General features: G+C 41.6%; 1 protein-coding gene across 13 annotated transcripts in view; it reads right to left on the bottom strand.

Moving 5' to 3' along the window:
- Positions 1-19,973, bottom strand: part of ST7 (suppression of tumorigenicity 7) — a 219,675-nt gene that overhangs the window by 149,352 nt on the left and 50,350 nt on the right. For 6 of the 13 annotated variants that reach the window (XR_003094031.1, XR_003094032.1, XM_025204168.1 and 3 more), the window contains exons 1-2: positions 12,068-12,151; positions 10,943-10,982 (exon numbers count right to left, since the gene is read on the bottom strand). The exons of 2 other annotated variants lie outside the window; for them this stretch is intronic. Coding sequence is in view for 7 of the 11 variants with exons in the window: in XM_025204168.1 (XP_025059953.1) it covers positions 10,943-10,982; positions 12,068-12,136 (109 nt within the window). In the remaining 4 variants the exon portion in view is untranslated. Of the gene's footprint in view, positions 1-10,942; positions 10,983-12,067; positions 12,152-15,660; positions 15,759-19,973 lie in introns of those variants that run through there. 5 more of the 13 variants (XM_025204175.1, XM_025204176.1, XM_025204172.1 and 2 more) reach the window with 2 other exon arrangements.

Genomic DNA, 19,973 nt, shown 5'->3' with positions numbered 1-19,973 from the left:
CTCATTACCTGCCCCCAACCACCTGTCCCCCACCACCTCCACTACCTGTCCACTTACTAACCCCACCTGCCCTCCCCTGTGCCCCCCTACTGCCTCCCCCAGTCTGTCTCCCATCACCTGCCCCATTACTGCCCCCCTCATCACCTCTCCCTCCACCACCTGCAAAAGTGGAAGGGACAAATTTAAGATTATCTTCCAATAATTATATTCTATACATGGAAAACTGTAATAAATGTATAAGTTTTCTCTGTGGAAAATCTAATTATTGGGAGGTCATCTTACATTCAGGGTCATCTTGCATTCAGGTAAATATGGTAATATAACAGAGTAAAGTATAAATGGTCAGTTACCAACCAGTTTCAAAGCTGGTAATTTTGATTTCAATAAATATAATCAGTACTCCTCCTACAATCAGTACTACTCAAAGTCATACCCACTGGCAATTTGCATAGTAAACTATGACCCTATTATTTTGGCCAGAGTGTCAAAGGAAAAATGAATGACTGGCTGAACTTGAGATAAGCTAACAGTTTGGATAAGGATTATGGTTTGGATAGGGGTGATCTTGCCTTAGGGAAGGGGATGGACTAGATGACCTCTGGAGGTCCCGTCCAGCCCTGTTTCTCTATAACTCTGATTCTGACATAAGGAGATAGATAAACTGTCAACACCATTTCCCAAAGTCTCCCTGCAGCTTCCTGCTCTTTAGACTTTCTTATTAGGGGACAGAGGTCATTTTGTCTTTTTTCTGGCTATTTCCCATTTATTAAGTGTTTTACAAAGGTCATAAGTGTTACATAATGGAAGCCTAATGAACATACCACCTTATCTCAATTCTTACCTGTCCCATATTTCCTGGACCATCATGGCAACATCACCTCAACATTACCACCACTTTATCAAGAAACTTGATGGCTTTTGTACCAGATGCATTGTTCATGAGCTCTTCAAACTGAACTGCAGCCATACTTTGGGAATCAACTCAAATACACTTCTTTTGATAGTAATCTTCCCAGGTACTAGGATTTCTCTCTTAATGGAATCCACACTTACCTTGTTTTAATGTTACTTCATGGTCTCAAATCTTACAAGTATTTTCTCTTTATTTCTCATTACAAGGGTTTTATCCAGTATATACATTAGGATGTCATTTAAAAATAGAAGCTATATATCATATAGACATCAGAGGTGCACCAATACATTGGTCCAATATCAGATCAGTACCAGTATGAAGAAAATTGTCTATATCAGATATCAGCCCAATGTGGCCAATAATTTGGCTGATAAATGCCCATGCTACGCACATCTGCAGCACAACACGGAGCAGAACCAGCACTGTGGAGAGCTGGCTCCAGCTGGTAAGTCGGAAGGGGAGGGAAAGGTGGGGTGCAGATCAATACCCCCCGTGGTGAGGGAGGGGGCACAGACAGGGGTAGGCACTGCCCAGCCAGGGCTAGGCAGTGTGTGGGATGGAGGAATGGGTTGTGGGGTGGGGGTGGCTCCCACTGCTGCTTACACCACGGGGTGGGGGCATGTGCCCCAGTCTGCATGGCATGGGGCAGGCTGCAGCTGTGGGGTAGAGCCAGAGCTGCGCAGGGCTTTTCTTGGTGGGGGTTGGGCTCAAAACAGGCTCTGACAGCACTGGGAGGAGGCTGCAGCTCCACTCCCCAAATTTCACCGCAGCTCCACTCCCAGCCCCGTGTCGCCACCCGCCGCAGCCCCAGCTGAATGCTCCATCTCCACCCAAGCACCGGGAAAAGCCGTGGCTACAACACCATGGGGCTGGGAGCAGAGCTGTGGCAAAATCTGGGGTGGCTGCAAGCTCCTCCCATTGCCAATGGAGCCCACTCCAAGCCCAGCCCCCAGCAAGAAAAGCCCTGTGCAGCGCCAGCTCTGGCTCCAACCCATAGCTGCAGTCTGCCCTGTGCTGCACAGATCCAGGGGCACACCCCCTGCCCTCCTGGGGTACAAGCAGCAGTGGGAGCTGCCCCCAACCCACGAGTCACTCCTCCATCCCGCGCCCCCCCCATCTCGCCTTGGCAGCACCTCTCCCTGCCTCCCTCACCGCGATTGATCTACCCCCCACATATCCCTTTCCTCCCCCTCCCCTTCCATCACACCAGACTTACCACCTGGAGGCAGATGTATTGGATATTGGCTCAGTATCAGCCAATATGCCTCCTTAAATATCGCCTATTGGTTCCCAAAAATCTCTCAGTGTACCCCAATAGACATCTCTAAAATACTTGACCATATAATGTTGGAAAGCAGCTGGGGCATTTAGTAACCTGGGGGAGTGCAGGTCTACTCACGGTGTCCCTGAGGTACTAACTGTTTACGTCCAGCTTATGAGGATCTTTTTTCTGTATCCTAGTGATAAGCTTTACCTTGATCAAATACAATAAAGATGTTTATTTTCCTATGAGCTACATGAGATTCTGGATATAAAATGTTTACCTGTGTCATCTTATAGCTTAATTCTCTATAATCAGAATCTCAGCATCTTACGCTCTTCTGTATACAAGCCACTAAGAACACTAATGAAACATTTGACTTCCCATGTAGTGACCTAACAAAAAAAATGTTTTACCAGTAGTCAAGCCATGGAATGCATCTCAGCTCACAGGAAGGAGAGGCTTTGTATTGTTTTGTACCAGTAACATCAGTTACGTATAGAAACATCATCAATTGTTGTGAAATTATATAAAATCTTTGTGCTTCCACTTAGGCTATTTGGGTCATGCATGTCCACAGGAACTATAACATCCTCTTGCCTGCTTTCAGATTTAAAGAAATCCCCCTAATTCTTGGTTCTAAAGATAAAACTGATCAGCGTTTGAGCTTGTTAGTATCAAAAACTATGTCATATACATTTGCAAGTGGAATGTAAACAGTCTCTAAGTTCTCATATTGTTTAAAACAACCCTGATTGTCTCTGGCAACTATGTACCTGTGACTAATGCCATCAGCTGTCATAAATCATGTACAGGCAACCCCCACTTAGCACTCTTAATTGGTTCCCACAAGAAAGAACGTTAAGCAGAATAGCATTAAGCGAAACCAATTTTTTTTGATGAACCAAGCTGCCAGCTGTACAATGCCCATGAGCATTATAATGAAACTCGCTAAGCGCTAAGTGGAACCAGGTATCAATGTAAAATGAGCGCTATAGTGAAACAGTGCTAAGCAAAACAGTGTTAGGCAGGAGTTGCCTATACAGTAAACTGGGGAGGCGAAAGCTTACATCCATAAAAAGAAAAGGAATCTTGGTCCCATTTCTCTTTCCACAAATTCAAAAAATTGCTACAACTATAAGTTAAGATTTTATTCATCACTACCAGTGACCTCACAATACAGGGAGACCTAGGACATGTGTCAAACATATGTCCTGCTGGCTGGCCCAGGGAGCTTCTCTATCTGGCCCACTGGGTTACTGACAGAACATGGCCTGCTTTTTGGTCCCACTGGCCACAACCATTGGCCCGTTAGGTTGGCTCACCACCTTCTCCTCCAGATCCCCCAATGTCACCACCAGACCTCTCATTGCTGCTGTAACTGCTGCAGCCACAGTGGCTGTGACGACTGCCCTAGAGCTGGCCTGCAAGGAGCTTTGAAGTCCAAATCTGGCCCTGAGAAGTCTGACACCTCTGATCTAAGAGACAGGGCACTACACCTAGGACACCTGTATTTCTAGCTCAGCCACAGACTTCTTGGGCAAGTCACTTAATCTACACTGGGCCTCAATTCCTAGCCTGTAAAATCAAATAATATTCCATACCTTACAGCAGAGCTTTCCAAACTTTTCATGTTGGTGACACACTTTTTAGACATGCATCATTTCGCGACACAGTAATTCAGTTCCAAGGGAGGGGCCAAGGGAAGCAGACGCGAGTAAGGGAGCTCCGTGGTGCCCTTCTGCAAAATTTTCTGCATTTCGCGCGACACACCTACACACTGCCGCCGACACACTAATGTGTCGCAGCACACAGTTTGGAAAGCTCTGCCTTACAGGGATGCTAAGAGAATAAATATTCATTAATCAGAGACATTCAGACACGTAGTGAGTTGGATAGTTAAGAGGCCACTTTTATGGCTTCTTCCTGAAAGGCACCTTCCTCTATCTTTTATTTTCCAAAGTTCTAGATAATATTTCATCCTAGATTTACTTCAGTCAGATTAAGACATAAAATACAGCTACCTAAGACTCAGATGAAGTAACACACCTGAAAGGATTTCCTTGGGCTCATGAATGACTGGTTAAGCATGCACATTAAAAAGAAAAAAAAAAGAAAAGAATGAAAACCCCTCATTAAAAGAACCCTTCCACCCACCACTCAAAAAAACTCTACTGTATTTTCTCACATAACACCCCCCCGCACCCCCCCAAAGACAGATACCTTGTTTTTGGAAAGGCAGACTAAAGAAAAAAAAAGATTTTTCCAGAGTTACAACTGCACACAGTAGGAACAAAGCCTAACTTTTAGCTTGCTCACCATCCCTTTGCTGCTCAGCCAGAAGCTGAAAATATGGTGGCTGCTGCTGAGGAATGGTCTCTGTGAGTGGATCTACAAATTTGACAAGATTTAAAATGGTCTTTAGAGATGTGAAATAGGAGAAGAGTGACCAGGAGTAGTTAGCAGACAACAAAATTGTCAGAAAAAAGGTTATCTTGATTAGTGGAACATCAAGACCATTAAAAGGAGAGATGATCATTAATACCTGTGAAGAACAATGAGCCATTAAGTTAATTGCTCCCTTACCTTCCCAAATAAAAATGCCACTGCTACTCCAGGCAGTTAGTTTTATACTTTGGTTGGAGCAGAAATCAAACTGGGGTGCTTCAGAAGAAAATCAGCTTCCTTACTTAAGACATTCACTCCCATCTTGGAAGGCTAAATTTCAGATGAGCAGTGCATATGGTATGTGACTAAATATAGTATTTCAGGGACTTCTTTTCCTCTTTGTAGTAGATTCTGACTTTGTATATAAGATGAACAAATGGGATGGCATGTTTGTCCTCTAAATAATTATATAGTTTTAGTATTCATAGCAGGTACATTTAGTTAAGACTTTCCAACCTACTTTTGATCTCCATTAGTATTCATAATACCACTAAAGGTACTATGCTGAATTTCTTTAATTGAGTTTCTGCATGGGTGGTTGGGTGCTGTAAAGCTGAGCCCAGTTTCTGACCTTGCTCTCCAACCTGTTCAACAATCCCTGAGAAAACTGGGAGCTTTAGTAGCTGAACATGTAAACTTAAAATTGCAGCTTCTGATACCTCTGTACTCACCATTATGTTTTCATTTACAGATGTATGAGAAAACACTAAAACTATATTCAAGTTTGGCAGCAATCTGAAATTGTACCTGTGTTGTCTCTAACAACATATGACTTCACTGGCAACTGTTGGTCAACTGGTCATGTAAGCTCCTCCTCAAGGTAAGTACTATCATCCATGTCCAAGAGAGCAATTTTCTATCCATTAGAACACAATGGCTGCTTTCCTCCTCCCAGTTGTAGGCAACTTCATGGACATCGCCCATTCTAAGGTGAAAAGGCACCTCACAATGGGGCCTAATATTTAATTGTAAGGTTGTATGGTCTCTTGTTACTGTCATTGAGTCTCCTGTTGTCTTAAATAGAATTCATGAGAAACTACTTTTGAGATCTTGCAAAATCAATGATTGTGGTGAAAGATAGATACTTTCACTATGCTCTGACTGAAACTAAAGCATGCCCAGGAACAAAAGAATTCACTTGAAAAACAAAACAGAACACAACTGAAATGGTCACAAGAATTGCTCCTTTACTCTAACGTACTGGGCTTTTCTTTCCCCACAAAGCTATCCCCAACTTTGATTTGCCCAATTTTGATGGAGACTGGACTTTTCTGCACTGATCCAGGACACCTCAAGTTTCCAGTGGTTCACTTCAAGAAGGGAAACGTCCGTTAGTCATATTGGAGGAACCAGTCAGTTCTCACCAACAGTCCATGTATCTCACCTCCCTTTTCTCATGTTTCCTGACACACTTTGCTTTTTCATTGTGGCTTACCGCCTGGCAGACATCTCCCTTAGTTGTCAAGTTTGGAATAATTGCCTCCAACTCTAACCATTCGTCTTCTATATGTTACTCAGTTACATTACTGTCTAGCAGCAGGTCTTAAACTGCCTGGACATACACCAATATTGAAAATATTGCCTCATTCTTCTGCAGCAGGTGTGTGTGTGTATACACACATACTAACATTCACACAGAATGTTTCAGAGGAAGTGTTAGAGGTTATCAGGAATAATATATTTGCAAATACATAAGTTACCAATTAACATTTATACGTCAACAAATTGAAATCTGTCATTTATAACCTTATCAAATTAAATGTATTCAATGTAACCAAATAAAATTACATTGTATTATCAGTGTATTGGAAATACTCAATTTTAGATTACAGGTACTTAAGCCTCTCTACAACTCCATGATAACATACACATTTCTCAAATCTCTACCTAGTCCAAAATGTTCATCATTTAAAACTAAGACCTTAGGTTAGCCGCCTGAGGACAGATCTCACTGGATGCTATTTGTGTATAAAAAGAAGCAACTTGACTCATTTGCCTTCTTTTCCTTTCAGTTTCTCAAAGCAGCATATTTTACTGCATGGTAGCTTGGTGTTTAAATATTATATCTACATATTTGAAAGAACACCTTCCATTACAGCTTGGCATAGCCTATGGTTTAACATCCAAAGACAAGGAAAGTTAAACACATTCTGTGAAGAGGCCCAAAATACATACTTGATTATGGTCTGTGGGCTGAAGCTAAAAGTCAGTGATAAAAGTTACTATCTTTTCTAAAGCAGATCTCCCATTGATACCAATGGAAAAATGGGGGCTAGAACATGGCCTTCAAAATATAAAACTATATCGGTCGTCTCACCACCCTGAATTCAAGATTCTTCTCTCTCAAGATCATAGGTGCATATCCTATTTCCTGTGCTTCTCTGCTGCTGCTAGAGCCCCAACACCCTATTTAATCCTTGCTTCCTTTCCTTACAACATAGATACAACTGAGGCATGTATCTGGAGCCTCCCTTGGCTGCATCTGAATTCAGGATATCCCCTAATGGTATTGCAGGCAGTAGGCCATGCCTTCCTCCTCCCACCACTCAGAGCCCAAGATCTGAGAAGAGTCTCCCTTACAGGAATATTGCTAAAGAGCTAACAGCCCTTTCCTTCTGCACAGGCATGATCATGAGACATCCACAGACGGGGCTTTCTATGGCCAGTTCCAAAGGCGTATGAATGGGAGCTAAACTTTTACCTAGTAAACATACTGCTACATTCAGTATTACCTAATGGAAAAACAATGTAAGGCACTTTGAGGATGACTGCTATTCCTGTCCTTGATCTATTTCCAAATGTCATTATTTTGTTTGCATGAACTACAGCATTTGCAAATCAGATGCATTATATTATCAGAAAAAAACCTGATTGTCAAGGTATCACTATTAGATCCCAGAGTTACTATGTTTCCATGTAGAGTCTGTTCGCCCATTTGGCCCCTAAAAATTGTGGTCCCATCACCCTGAAATAGTGGCTGTGTTTGTCTCTGATGCTGGGCACACTGCATTAGTTAACTAGGATTACAGCTGGTTATTTAAGCTCACAAACAGGGACATTCTCCAGCTCACGTGTGCTCTCCCTTTCTAGCTGATCAGCTCTCCACCGCCAAACAGCATGTCTTTGTTTGTGACATGCGCAATCCCTTTGTTACGCATTACAGTCTATGGCAGCACCCTCCAATTTCATATTTAGAAAGGTTCTACTCACAACAAGGACTAATACAGTTTCTTTTTAATCAATACAATTTTGCATTCTGCAGAACTGAAACAGTCAGAATGACTGGGTAAATCCATCAGGTGAGCTGATGTTTAGTGTCCCTGTAGTACATAGTACCATGGTGCCACATTCAGCTGCATGGCTGAAAGTGGATGAAAACAAAGCATTTAAGAAAAAACCGTCCCTAGCATGTACATATGTTTCTTGTGGGTAGTTATAAAAATGATATGCAACTAATGTGAAATAGTTAAGATTGACTGTATGGAGAATATAGGACTAGTGTTAACATATTTAGCTATTTGCTTTAGCCCTTCCTGCAATTTTTTAAAATCATACTCTTATATAACTATTAACAAACATTATTGCACAGATGTTGCTTGTAAAGAAGAACATCATCATGAACATACCCTTATGATTGTCTTTCTTTAACTCTATAAAAAGATAAGTCACGTCTGCATTTCTGCAATTGCACTCATAATGTCTTTTATTGTGCTTTTTACTGTGGTTAAAAAAATATAGTCACTGATTAGGCATTGATTTGACTTGTAATGCAGAAATATTATCATACTAAATGTGTACAGAATGAGTGTATGAAGCCTGATATATACACACAAAGTATATAAACTTCTTATATATATTATAAACTTCTGATATCTAATATTAAAACTAAATACCCATTTAAAAATAGAGAATCAAAATAAAATACAATTCCTAAGTATTATCCTGCATATTAATATTTTTAAACACAGCTGTTTATATTTCATGCTTTTTGGACAGCTGCAGCGATTGCTTCTGCCTTGTGCTCAAGACTGGGGCTACTGGATTTTTTAAAAACAAATTGAAGTTTAATCAGTCTAATGCTGTTATATAAAAACAAAAGTCTATAATTGGATAGTAATATTGTTCCCACACACTGACTTTGGGATACAAGGAAAAACACAAAAAAAACAAGGCCTTATCTAACAATTGTTTAAATGAGGTTTTAACAAGGTTGGATTTCAAAAATATTTATTTAAAAATAATTCCTCAAATAATAAGATTCTGCATGACAGTGAACAAACCCATTGTACAAATCAGTATAAATCAATCTTTAGAGATGTATTAGGAATAATTCAAAACTATCCTGCCATGATTCAACAAGAACAGATTAGGAGACAGTAGGTCCCATCCAACATAGCTACAACATCTATTTTCCAGAGCTCTCCCTTGGTTAAAGGTCTTTGTCCCTAATATCAGACAGAACAATGACTGAGGCACAGACAAAATGGAATGGATTTAAACAAAAGAGATGATGACACAGAAGGAGGAGAAGAAGGAAAGAGCCTGCAGTGCCTGCTCTGATTAGCAGAGCGTCCTTTGTGACACCTATTTGGCAGGGGTGGGGCAATGCACCGCCAGTGTTCAGATCAGGAGCCTTAATTTCAATTTTTTATTTATTCATTTTTTTAACAAAGAATATTTTCCAGCACCAATATACTGTTCTGAGAGGGTATACTAGCTAGATACCTGTCTTCTAAATGCAGTAATCTAGGAGCTATGGAAACAAAAACAACCACAGCTGTTGTCAGAACAGACCACATAGCACATTGATGACTTTATCAAAAAGTCCTGTTCTTTAATCAAGTCTTTTATTAATATACTGTACCAAACAAGTATGAATCATTGAAATAAACAAGGTTAGACATTACTCGACTTCCAAGTGGGTAGCATGCATTTTCTGAAAAAGAATACTCAGCACCATACCAATTTTTTTTTCATAAATATCAGTGTGCATATTGCACACACGCAAACTGTGGCTCAAAATTCTTGACTGGTTTCACTAACCTAAACTAAAATATCAGACATTTTAGTTATATTCCAGTGACTGAGATCTCCAAGTATGTGTTCAGCAAAACATTAGGGCATGCATGAAAACCTCCTCTCAGAGCAGAAGTAATCAAAGAGTGGATTTTGCTTTTATACTTTCCTGACCTTGACCAGGCATTGTGTCAGAATATCTGCCACAATGAATCAACAGGACCAATTAAACCTCAGAAAGAATGAGGTTCCTGAGGGTTACCACTGCAGGATCACCAGATAGCTCAGCATGTTACCATTTTTGATTAACAACCAGCTGAGAAAAGCTCTCCATGCTAACCAAATTGAGATATTATGGAAATCCATTGCCCTGTGTATTAGAAATACAGAAAACTCAGAATATACTAGGGTTATCATCTGCCAAATTAGAAGTGCTTTCAATGCAGAGTATTTAGTTTATATATGTAACATGCTAATAAAACAATTTTATTAGCTACAAGACAATCAGTGAACACCAAATGGTTTACTATAACTGCGTTATAATGTATATTAATTATAAAGCACCTCCCTCCCAATCTCAATCACCAAGCATTCTTTGAAATGAAAGAAACCTAAGTTATTTTCAGTGACATGTGTCAGCACTGCTTTTATGCCCTAGACTAGCTGCAAGTTTCCAGCACAAGGCTTAAAAAGAAACAAATTACCTATTGTTGTGAAACGTTCACCACATACCATATTTAGATTTCCTGTCATCCCACAAACTGTTCAACACTGGCTTCTCAATTTATCAGAAAGAATTTAAAAGACAGCTCTCTCTCACAGAAACAAGAATAAAGAAAATTAACCCACTGCTGTCTTTCTTTCCCCTCAGGTAAAAATCATTATTCTGTAGCCCTCTCTGGTTAATCCTGTAGCATCTTCTCAGTCCCTCAAACATGCCTATCGTCATCTAACACACATACATTACACACTTGTAACAACAAATTATTGACAGAGTGGATCTTATCATTTAAACATATTCAAATAAAAATGTATTTTTCTCCACATCTTCCATTGGCCTGGATTCAGCAATACTGACAGCCCTAAACTGACTTGCTGCCGGTCACAATGATGCACATACACACACACACACACAAGGCGGACGCTTTGTCCATCATCGTTTGCTCCTTTGTAAATAAGCTAGATCCACAGCTTTTTGCCCCCAACCTACAGCAAAGGGAATACAAGGATCACGGATGCAATGATGATATAAAACAAGCCCTGTTATAAACAGAAAATGATGCAAGTGGGATGCATTTACTTACATGAAGATTCAGTGCCAAACATGGCTGGCCCCAGATGCTGCTATTTAAAAACAGGAAAAAAAGGAAAAAGAGTGAAAGATAGAGGGAGTGTTTGAGAGCAGGGATGAGACTGCTACACAGCAGGGGTCATGAAGCCAGACAATGCAGTCCAAGCTATCCAAGCTGCCAGATTCTTCTCTCCTAAGCTTCACGTTGCAGATAGCTTTGTCCCTGTAGCCAAAGCAAAGGTCTTCTTTCAGGAAGCAAAAGTCAGGAGCTGCTGTTTTAAAATCCAAGAGATAAGGAAAGGGCCAGTTCCCTTCTGTAATGCAGTGAGGCAGAAATAGGTAGCAGACACTAGATACTGCAATCCACAGACAGCTCCTGCTCTCAGTAAGACAATAGCATAGCTTATGCATACACTGGATGACGTCAGGACACTGCAAAGACTGACTGCTGTTAACCAGAGGCTCAGAGGGGGCTTGGATACAGCAGAGCAATTCAAATGGGAATTCCTTTGTCACAAAATGCAGAAGACAAAGACCCAGGCGTATATTTTCCTCCCCGATGATTAAAAAAAAAAAAACAATCCCAAAAAACCTCAATGCTTTAACTCTAGCATGAAAATAGCTGTACTGGATTTACAATGATTTCTAAAGTGCATACACTCGGAAGCCTTTCATTGCAAACACATCATATAGAATAGATGAAAGATTCCTGGGACATATGTCTGGGCAGATACCTCTTATGGTACTTTGGCACTTTCAGAAAAAGAATAATTACCTGCTTCCTTTTGTAATAAATTATCTAAATGCCTCCCCCCCCACCCCCGTCCATCCCCGCCCCCACTCCATCCCCTCAGCAAAAGGATCAAAATCCTGAGCCAACCTAAGCTTAAAATTTTGATGCATGAGTGGTGATCAAGTGTTCAATAATTTTGTGTGTTCAATAATTTTACTAATGTCCTGCTACTCTGCACCAGTGATCTAGCTATAATTCAAAAGTCACATTTATAATAAACATGAGAAACAAAAATTACATTCCTCTCAGAGATGCAAAGCCTTCATAGCAACAAAAGGAAAATGTTTTCTTCCCTATCAATTTCACTTCATTCATTCCAACTATACAGATTCCGCATTTACTAACCTGCACAAAATTTAGAATGACTGCTTTCGGGGACTCTGCAATTAGAAATGCTAATATAAAAGCAAACATAAAACAGAGACTTAAGCTGACTGTTGCAGTTCTTACAGCAAACAAAATGAATTCTCAGAAGCCAAGCTGAAGCCCTGTGCTAGCAAGCGCAGTGAAGCAGTAAGTTGACACTACCTCGTCCATATTAGGGATTCCTCTCTATGAATGGCTATCTGGAGGGGTAAGGAAGAAAACTGGCTCTCTCTCTGAGCACCAACATGCAGCAGCCAACATAGAAATAACTGGAAGATGATGCCAATGGAAAAGAAGAAAGGAAATACAAGTGCACCCACTGAGCAAAGCACTTAAAGATGATAAAATAGTTTTTACACTTTTGTAGATTAAATGTTACTTAATATTCCCTCAGCATTGTTTACTAAATACTCTCAGGCTCTTTGCAAAATACAAAATATCAGTAGGATGGAAAAAAAAAAAGTTAAGAATACAACAGTAACATTTTCATTTACACAACCTTCCATAGAGGATTTCAACTTGCTTAAAAAAACAAAAATATCATCGTGCCAATTTTAGCTTTGCCACAAGCCTTAGGTCCGAAAGAGAATTGTTCCTCTTTCACAGCCCGTCCTAAGAGCAGATATTTTCTGTTTCCCTGCTTAGCACCCCAGAAGAATATTTTCCTTTGTTTAAATCTGCCTGTAGAACATAGCTTTTCCATCCACACTTTTAATAAAGTGGCTGGGGAACAAGATATTACAATGTTGTAAAGAAGTCACTTACTGTTTAGTCTTTTTTTTTTGCAAAAGAAAAAAAAGAACACAAGCAGAATATTGTTAAGTGCTAACTAAATGGGTGCAGATCTCAGGATACACTTTAAACTAACTCACTTCAACAGAAATCTTATTAGGTCTTCTGGCTAAGGTAACATTTCATTTTGAATCTGGTGTGTCTGCTCCACAGGAGAAATTGTGGGAAAAGGAAAACTATCCAGAAACTGTGAGGTTCCTCTGCTATGGCATCTTCTCTTCTCTGCTTTGCAGATCAGTAAGGAAAACTGACTGCACAGATCCTAAGGATCTTCAGCCACCTCTGGGGTTAGCTTTCACTCAACCGTGAAAGTTAGAATCCAATCCATGCTCTTTATTGGTATGAAAGGTTCTCTCAGGAGTCTTGCTACTCTTGATTCTTCCTCAGTGACTGTGCACTAATCCCAGGGTTTGAAATACAGTGGAGGCTGGGGGGGGCTGAGCCCCCACCAGAAGAGACACACACACCCAGGCCCACTCCACACCTTCCTAAGCAGCTCGGGTGGCGGCAGCATCTCCTCCCAGGTGCTGGCTGCCACCACTGCAGACTCCACCCCAAAGTCAGAGTGTAATTCAAACCCTGAATAATCCCTAAAACCAAGAGGTTGAGGAACTAAGGAGGGGAGCACATTTATTTCTAGTAATGTTATTTCCCAACTAGAAATGTAATTATATGTTGAAAACACCAAATCATTTCTATTTCCCTGGACTGCCCAATTCCCAACTGACAAGACAGATGGGAACTCGGTCTTGTTCCCGGGATGGGAAGATGGGAAGAGACAGGCTTCCAAGGCTACCTTGAATCAGCTAGCTGTGCCTTTGATCAGGATACACTCAACAACCCAAACCTGACAAAAGTTACAGCAATCAGTGTGAAGGGAAAACACCTGTTCACGCCTTAGCCCAGCAGAACTGCCATGAATACCGGCCAGGTAACTCACCGCAGTTCCTGGGATGGGAAGATGGGAACTTCCCTGTCGCAGATGCCAGGCAGTCCGAGAAGTCCTGGAAGCACGGGAAGTTAGAAAATTGGCTGTCTACTAAATAGGCAGCTGGGAAGCCAGACAGCCCTGGAGCTCGGGAGCTGTCTGGGCTTGTAAGGAGGCTGCAGATACTCAAGGGTTCTTGAACTCCCCTAAAACTGACAGAATTCATGCCTTCTTTGTAATCAAACTCCTTTCAGCTTTGGCTAAGCCTTTTTTTTTCCCTAAAAAGTATTCCTTCTCTGTGAATACAGATTTCCTTACCTTTATGTCATTTACAAAGACTGAAAAGATGTATAGGAGGTGTCAGCAGGCACACCATCTAGGTGCTTATCTAGTTCAGCACACACAGATATTCTTTGGACTAGCCTGATTTACTGACTGTAGGACTATTTTTTCCCCGGTGCTCGTTCCTACACTGAAGGCTGAAATACTGCTAGGCACCCCTTATGTGGCATAAGATGTGATGTGGCTGACTGAGACCGTGTTTCTGTTGCTGCATTTAGTTTCAACCTGCTAGTCCACAAAGGGGAATTTAAAGCAGGTTAACTTCTGGGGGGGGGTGTTCAGGCCTAGTGATGAATTCATCCAAGAGCATCTGAATAAAGCTAAGTAGCAGCAGTATTTAAGCAGACTGTGCTCTGAAGCACTCACTCTGGTTCAGGGGACTGATTCTGCGGGGAGTTACCCAGCCGGTATTCGTAGCAGTTCTGTGGGGTTAAGGTGTAAACAGGTTTTCCCCTCACACTGATTACTGCAACCCTGCCACGTTTGGGTTGTTGAGTGTACCATGGTCGGAGACACAGTGAGTGGTTCCAGCAGCTGAGATAGCAGGGGGTGGAGGAATGTAGACCGCTATAGACAGGTGTGCGGAAGAGAGGAATACCTTACCTGCCCGAGATCTCTGCACACTGCAAGTGATGGCTCCCTGGGAGCTGCATCTGGTACCCTATTCCAGGGGTGGCCAGAGTTACTCACCCTGGGAGCTACATCCAATCCTGGAGAGCAGAAAGCTGGACAGCGAGGCAAGGGGAGGACGGATGGACGCAAAGTGTAGGTCCCCCCCGCAACTGCCAAGCTGCTCTGGCTTTCCCCGCGAGATGCCCTGCCCCTGGCAGCCCACTGTTCCCCTGAGCCACCTCGGAGAGAAGTGGGCAGGGCTTCAGTGGAGAAGCCCCAGAGAGTCACAAGAACTGTGCCGGCAAGTCGCATGCAGCTCACAAGCCACAGTTTAGCCACCGCTGCCCTATTCTCTCCCCTCCAACCCAGATATGCTATAGACCACAGGGCTGCACCTGCTTAACAAATACCCGCTTGGAGGGATTCTGGTATCTCCTCAGTCAGCTCCTGGGACTGGTGTCTTGCAACCTCCCCTTTCCCCCCACAAAATGCTATTGATGCTGGTAACAGTTGTGTTATTTGGGATTTGGCACCTGGATTGGGGATAAAATATGTTGCCAAGTTTGGCCAGCCATCTTTTTTGTGTTAATGAGACTTTGGCCAACAAGGGCATATTACAATTGACTCAGGTTTCATGAAAGTGTAACTGTTTATGTAATATGGCATTATTCTTCAGGAGTTTTTAGCCAATTACAGCCTAGAAAAAATATTATTTTCTATGCAAAATAAACTACATTGAGGACTCAGGAAATATTGTTTTATGGCAGTGAATAATCAGAAAAATGACAAAGGAGTCTATGGAAAAGGAAATTAAAATTTGTCTTTAGATCTGATAGGACTTATTGCAGAGGAAAGAAGTAAAATACAACAATATAGCCCCTGACCCTTAGTTATGTACCTTGGGCCTGTGATCCAATCTTCTCATTTCTTGGTAATAAGGATCATCAATTATAAAGGGTAAGACAAAACAATCTGTCAAGTTAATTTCTTCCTACCCTGCAAAAAAAATAATTTTTGTTAATAATTTTAGGTATTAGCTACAGTTGTACTATATATTTAAGCTTACCACATATAAACAAGCATACATTAAGTAATTGATATAGTTTACCTAACCGCACTCTACACTATGACTAGACAACTCTATCCTGTTTGCTTGTTTGTCTTGCTCCAGGATTTTGAATTTGGGTTTTGTGGTTGCCACTCTATTGAGGCAGACATCTATTTGCTCTGCAGTGGGAGAATGAGGGCAGCCTGGAACTGCCCACGCTCTCCAGCCACTTCAGGTAGGTGTTCCAGGACCCTGAGTGGCCGGATCTTGGACACCCTGGGGAGATGCACACTGGATCACAGCCCTCAAAAGCCCCAGAGTACCTTCCTGGCTTTCCCTGCTTCCAGAGATGCACACTGGGGAATATCAGGGTGCCTCTCTGTAAGCAGGGAAAGTCAGGATTTCCAGGGCACATCTCCATAAGCTGGAAAAGCCCACACTGGTCCCGATGTGCAGGCACAGGACCTGGGAAATCCCCAATGCCCCATTCCTCCACACCAGGACCCGCACAGCACGGTGCCTCCATGATGAGACCAGCACTGACCTATGCCTCTGTATGAAGTGCAGGTTGGTGCAGGACCCAGTGCTAGTCCCAGTGTGGAGGCATAAAGCACTGGAGATTCCCTGGTTCCCACACTGCCCTGAACTTCTGTGCCACTCCATGCCTCCATGCGAGGTATAGGTTGGCACAGGGCAGTAACGGACATGGGGGATCCCCAGGTTCTTTGACATCCCACCATAGCTGAGCTACTTTGTTTGGCAATATTCATTTCTACAAGATGGGCAGGTCTACACATGCTATTAATGCACTGAAAGCTTACTGTGCTGTAAAATACTATGTAGTAAGCTTTACCTGGGAGCACATTTACACATATGCTTATTGGGAGCAAATTTGCACCTGATGGGAGCAGTTCAGTGCAGGAAGCTGCCTGCTGGCCAACCCCTGATCAGACTGGAGGCTGGGGCATCATCCCCTGCCCTAGCAGCTAGCTCAGGGGCAGGCAATTATTTTGGGCAGAGGGCCGCTTACAGAGTTTTGGCAGGCGGTTGAGGGCCACATGATAGGCAGCCACGGGCAGATAAATATTAATTTTCTAAATTTTTTAGGGGCCCCACAAGCCAGATAGAATGGCCTCGCAGGCCGCATCCAGCCCCCGGGCTGCATTTTGCCCCCCCCTGAGCTAGCTGCTGCTGGGTCCCTACTCTGAAATTGGAGCTAGGGATGGGACATTATCCTTTGCCCCAGCAGCTGCTTGATCTTGGGGGCCTCAGCTCCAATCTCAGAGTGGGGGCTTGGACATCGATGTCCCAGCTCCCACTCCACAAATGGAGCCAGGGCCTGGCATTAGGCAGCTGTCGGGGCAAGGGACAATGTCCCAGCCCCAACTTCAACTGGCCAGTCAGAACAGGGGCTGGGAAGCAAGCAGTTTACCTGGGGAGGAAACAGTTCTGCCTCCTGCTGCCTGGGCTGACAAGGAGCAATTTGCTTCTGGTCAACTGTCTACACAGTAAAGTGTCTCATGTAGAAGCACCCTGTATGACTGAATGGGGAGAAAAAAGCATAGTTCTCTCAGATGAAAATGTTTTTAATAGGTGGTATTGTGGTACATGTAATGCTTTGTAATGAGAGCTTAAAGGAAATGATACGTGCCTTTGGATGTGATCATTAAGCATACTGCTGTGGAAGTATTTACATACATTGTTAGCCGTGATCCATTTAAAATACACTTTGCTTTACCATTTCATATAAAGAAAATATCTTAATTTAATATTTTATTTTGTTTGATTCTGTTTTAATTTCTGTGCATTACAAAATAAGGCCATTCCCACATGATCAAGACCAAGTGAGGAACTGACTATATGAAGTATTTGTAAGGAAGTCTCAAATCCAAGCATGAACAGAAGGTGCCCAAAAGCTTACATGATCAGGAACAAAGATAGTCACTAAGGAAAACAAACAACTATGATTGTACTAAAACAGAGCTAAATTCATATCTATTACAATATCACCTATGGACCATAGACATTAGGGCTCACTCAAGCTAAACAAACACTCTGTAGTCTGATAGCATAAAGATACAGAATCCCCAAAGCAGAAAGCATAAAAATACCAATTTAGAAACATAATAAACACTGGATTGTAAAATAACTTAGAACTGTATTAGATAGTCTGAATATTGTATTCCGCTAAAGAGATCCACATCAGTCGTGTTAGCTGATTCACTACCAAATCTTTATAGTTAAAGCTCACTCATTTGTTGAAAGATGCATAAAATTCAAATTATTTTTCATTTCAGGCAAACCTGAAGAGGCCTGTCAAAGCTAGTAGTACAAATAGCAGTGATTTCATCACACAGCTAAGGAAAATTTAAGAAAGTATCAACACAGGCAGCGTCAACACCACAAATGTGCTGTCTTTTCTTAGAAGGAAGGTGTCTCCTAAGCTTTGATATTAAATTCTAACCACTGACCCTTTCCTGCACCCTGATCCTGTAATCTGATCTATACTGGGAGTCCCTTTTGCTCACATGGCATTCCACTGAAGTCAATGTGTGGGCTCTCCATAGGCACAGAAGTCCATCAACATTGCTCAGATTGCAGGATCCAGCCCAGTCCCTTTCCAGAGAACGTGGGCAAAGCAGTGTCATTTCTATCAGACTGCAGTAGCAGTTTCCAAACTCCATACTCAAGGTGTTTAAAAGTAAAAGTCTTACTGACTTTTAGTGGGACTGTACTTCTAAATTCTTTAAACACTTTTTAAAATTTTCACCTAAGTTGACTGCAAAAACTTGGGAGGATCTAGTTATATTGCAGAATGCTTCATCACAAAGAAAAAGAAAAGGTACAATTCCCAAACCCAAATCTGCTTGAGAACAACGTTTCAGAACTAATCTAAATTTTTCTCATGGAACCTAGAAGTTCAGTCTCTTTCACAGCCAGTGCACGCTTTGTTTTCTCAGCCTCTTCAGGGTTACTAACACCTCCTTTTGGAGTTTTGAGATCTTTCAGCTAAGTGGTAAGAAATTGGATTATTACAAGCAATGACATTTAGCCTAGTCTAAAACCAGCTTAATATTAAAATTAAGTTCTCTTCCCAGGCAAACCAATTGACAACATATGTTGTGGTTATGTTGGAGTGATGTCACTGTGGTGGTCCAGGAAATGTGAGAGAAAGGCAATGGTTTTTATGGGCAATAACTTCTATTGAACCAACAACATATATTGTTACTTTAAAATTTAGTTAGAGCAACTTATCTTAATTAAGATCATTTAGCAATGCTACAATTAATCCTGGGACAACGAAGCAGACACACATACAAAGGAAGGATAAAAATGGAGAAATAAAAAAGAGACGGAACAATCTTTAGATGAGGATGTTATGTTATAAAAAAATTAAGACAAATTAATCAGAAATGTATACATTATAACCAACAAATATAGTCACCTGTCTGGGTCAACTGATTTTCATCCTCCCTTTTAAAGGACTAGCATGAAGGACTGCTATGTTTTTGTTCACAGCAAAGTTCCCAAGTGCCATCTTTAAATCAATATCTCCTTTCCAAATAAGTATGGAACAAACTTGCTGTTATAAATTCACAACTACAAGACCCAGTTTCTTTACAGAGAATGAAAAAAGAATACATAAACAGCATTACTGGCCAAAACAAAGCATTAAGCAAGGCACCATTTGCCCTTTATACACCTGGTTGATAACTGTGACCCTGCACATCCTATAGGCCACTCTACCTGCATTCAACCACAGCAGAAAGGAAGAGGTAGCAGGCTGCAGATAAACACCACTGACACACAGGTAAAGTTAGTTTCTGATATTTCAGAGGACAAGATAAAACCAGAATAGTCATCCATAATAAAATGAAAAAAACTGAAATTACAGAAAATAACATGGGAAGTAAATATTATCACCAATAGGTTTAAATTCCTGAGAATTTTAAAGGGTAGGTAGATAAAAAATATTTTGAAATCAAGTACAGGAACTATTGCATCTACCTCTGACATACTGGGTACTGGCTACTTCTGGAGCCAGAACACTGCACAAAATTTACTGCTTTCATGTAGCATTGCACTTCCTAGACTTCCAAATAAGTTTTGGAAATGAACTCTTGACTTCTACAATTTTTGTTTGCTTATTAGAAGATAAGGAA

Source organism: Alligator sinensis, unplaced genomic scaffold, assembly GCF_000455745.1.
Source record: "Alligator sinensis unplaced genomic scaffold, ASM45574v1 scaffold65_2, whole genome shotgun sequence".
In the NCBI taxonomy this organism is placed as follows: Eukaryota; Metazoa; Chordata; order Crocodylia; family Alligatoridae; genus Alligator; species Alligator sinensis.
Note: the sequence above shows the minus strand (reverse complement) of the source record. Positions and strands in the feature narration are given on the sequence as shown.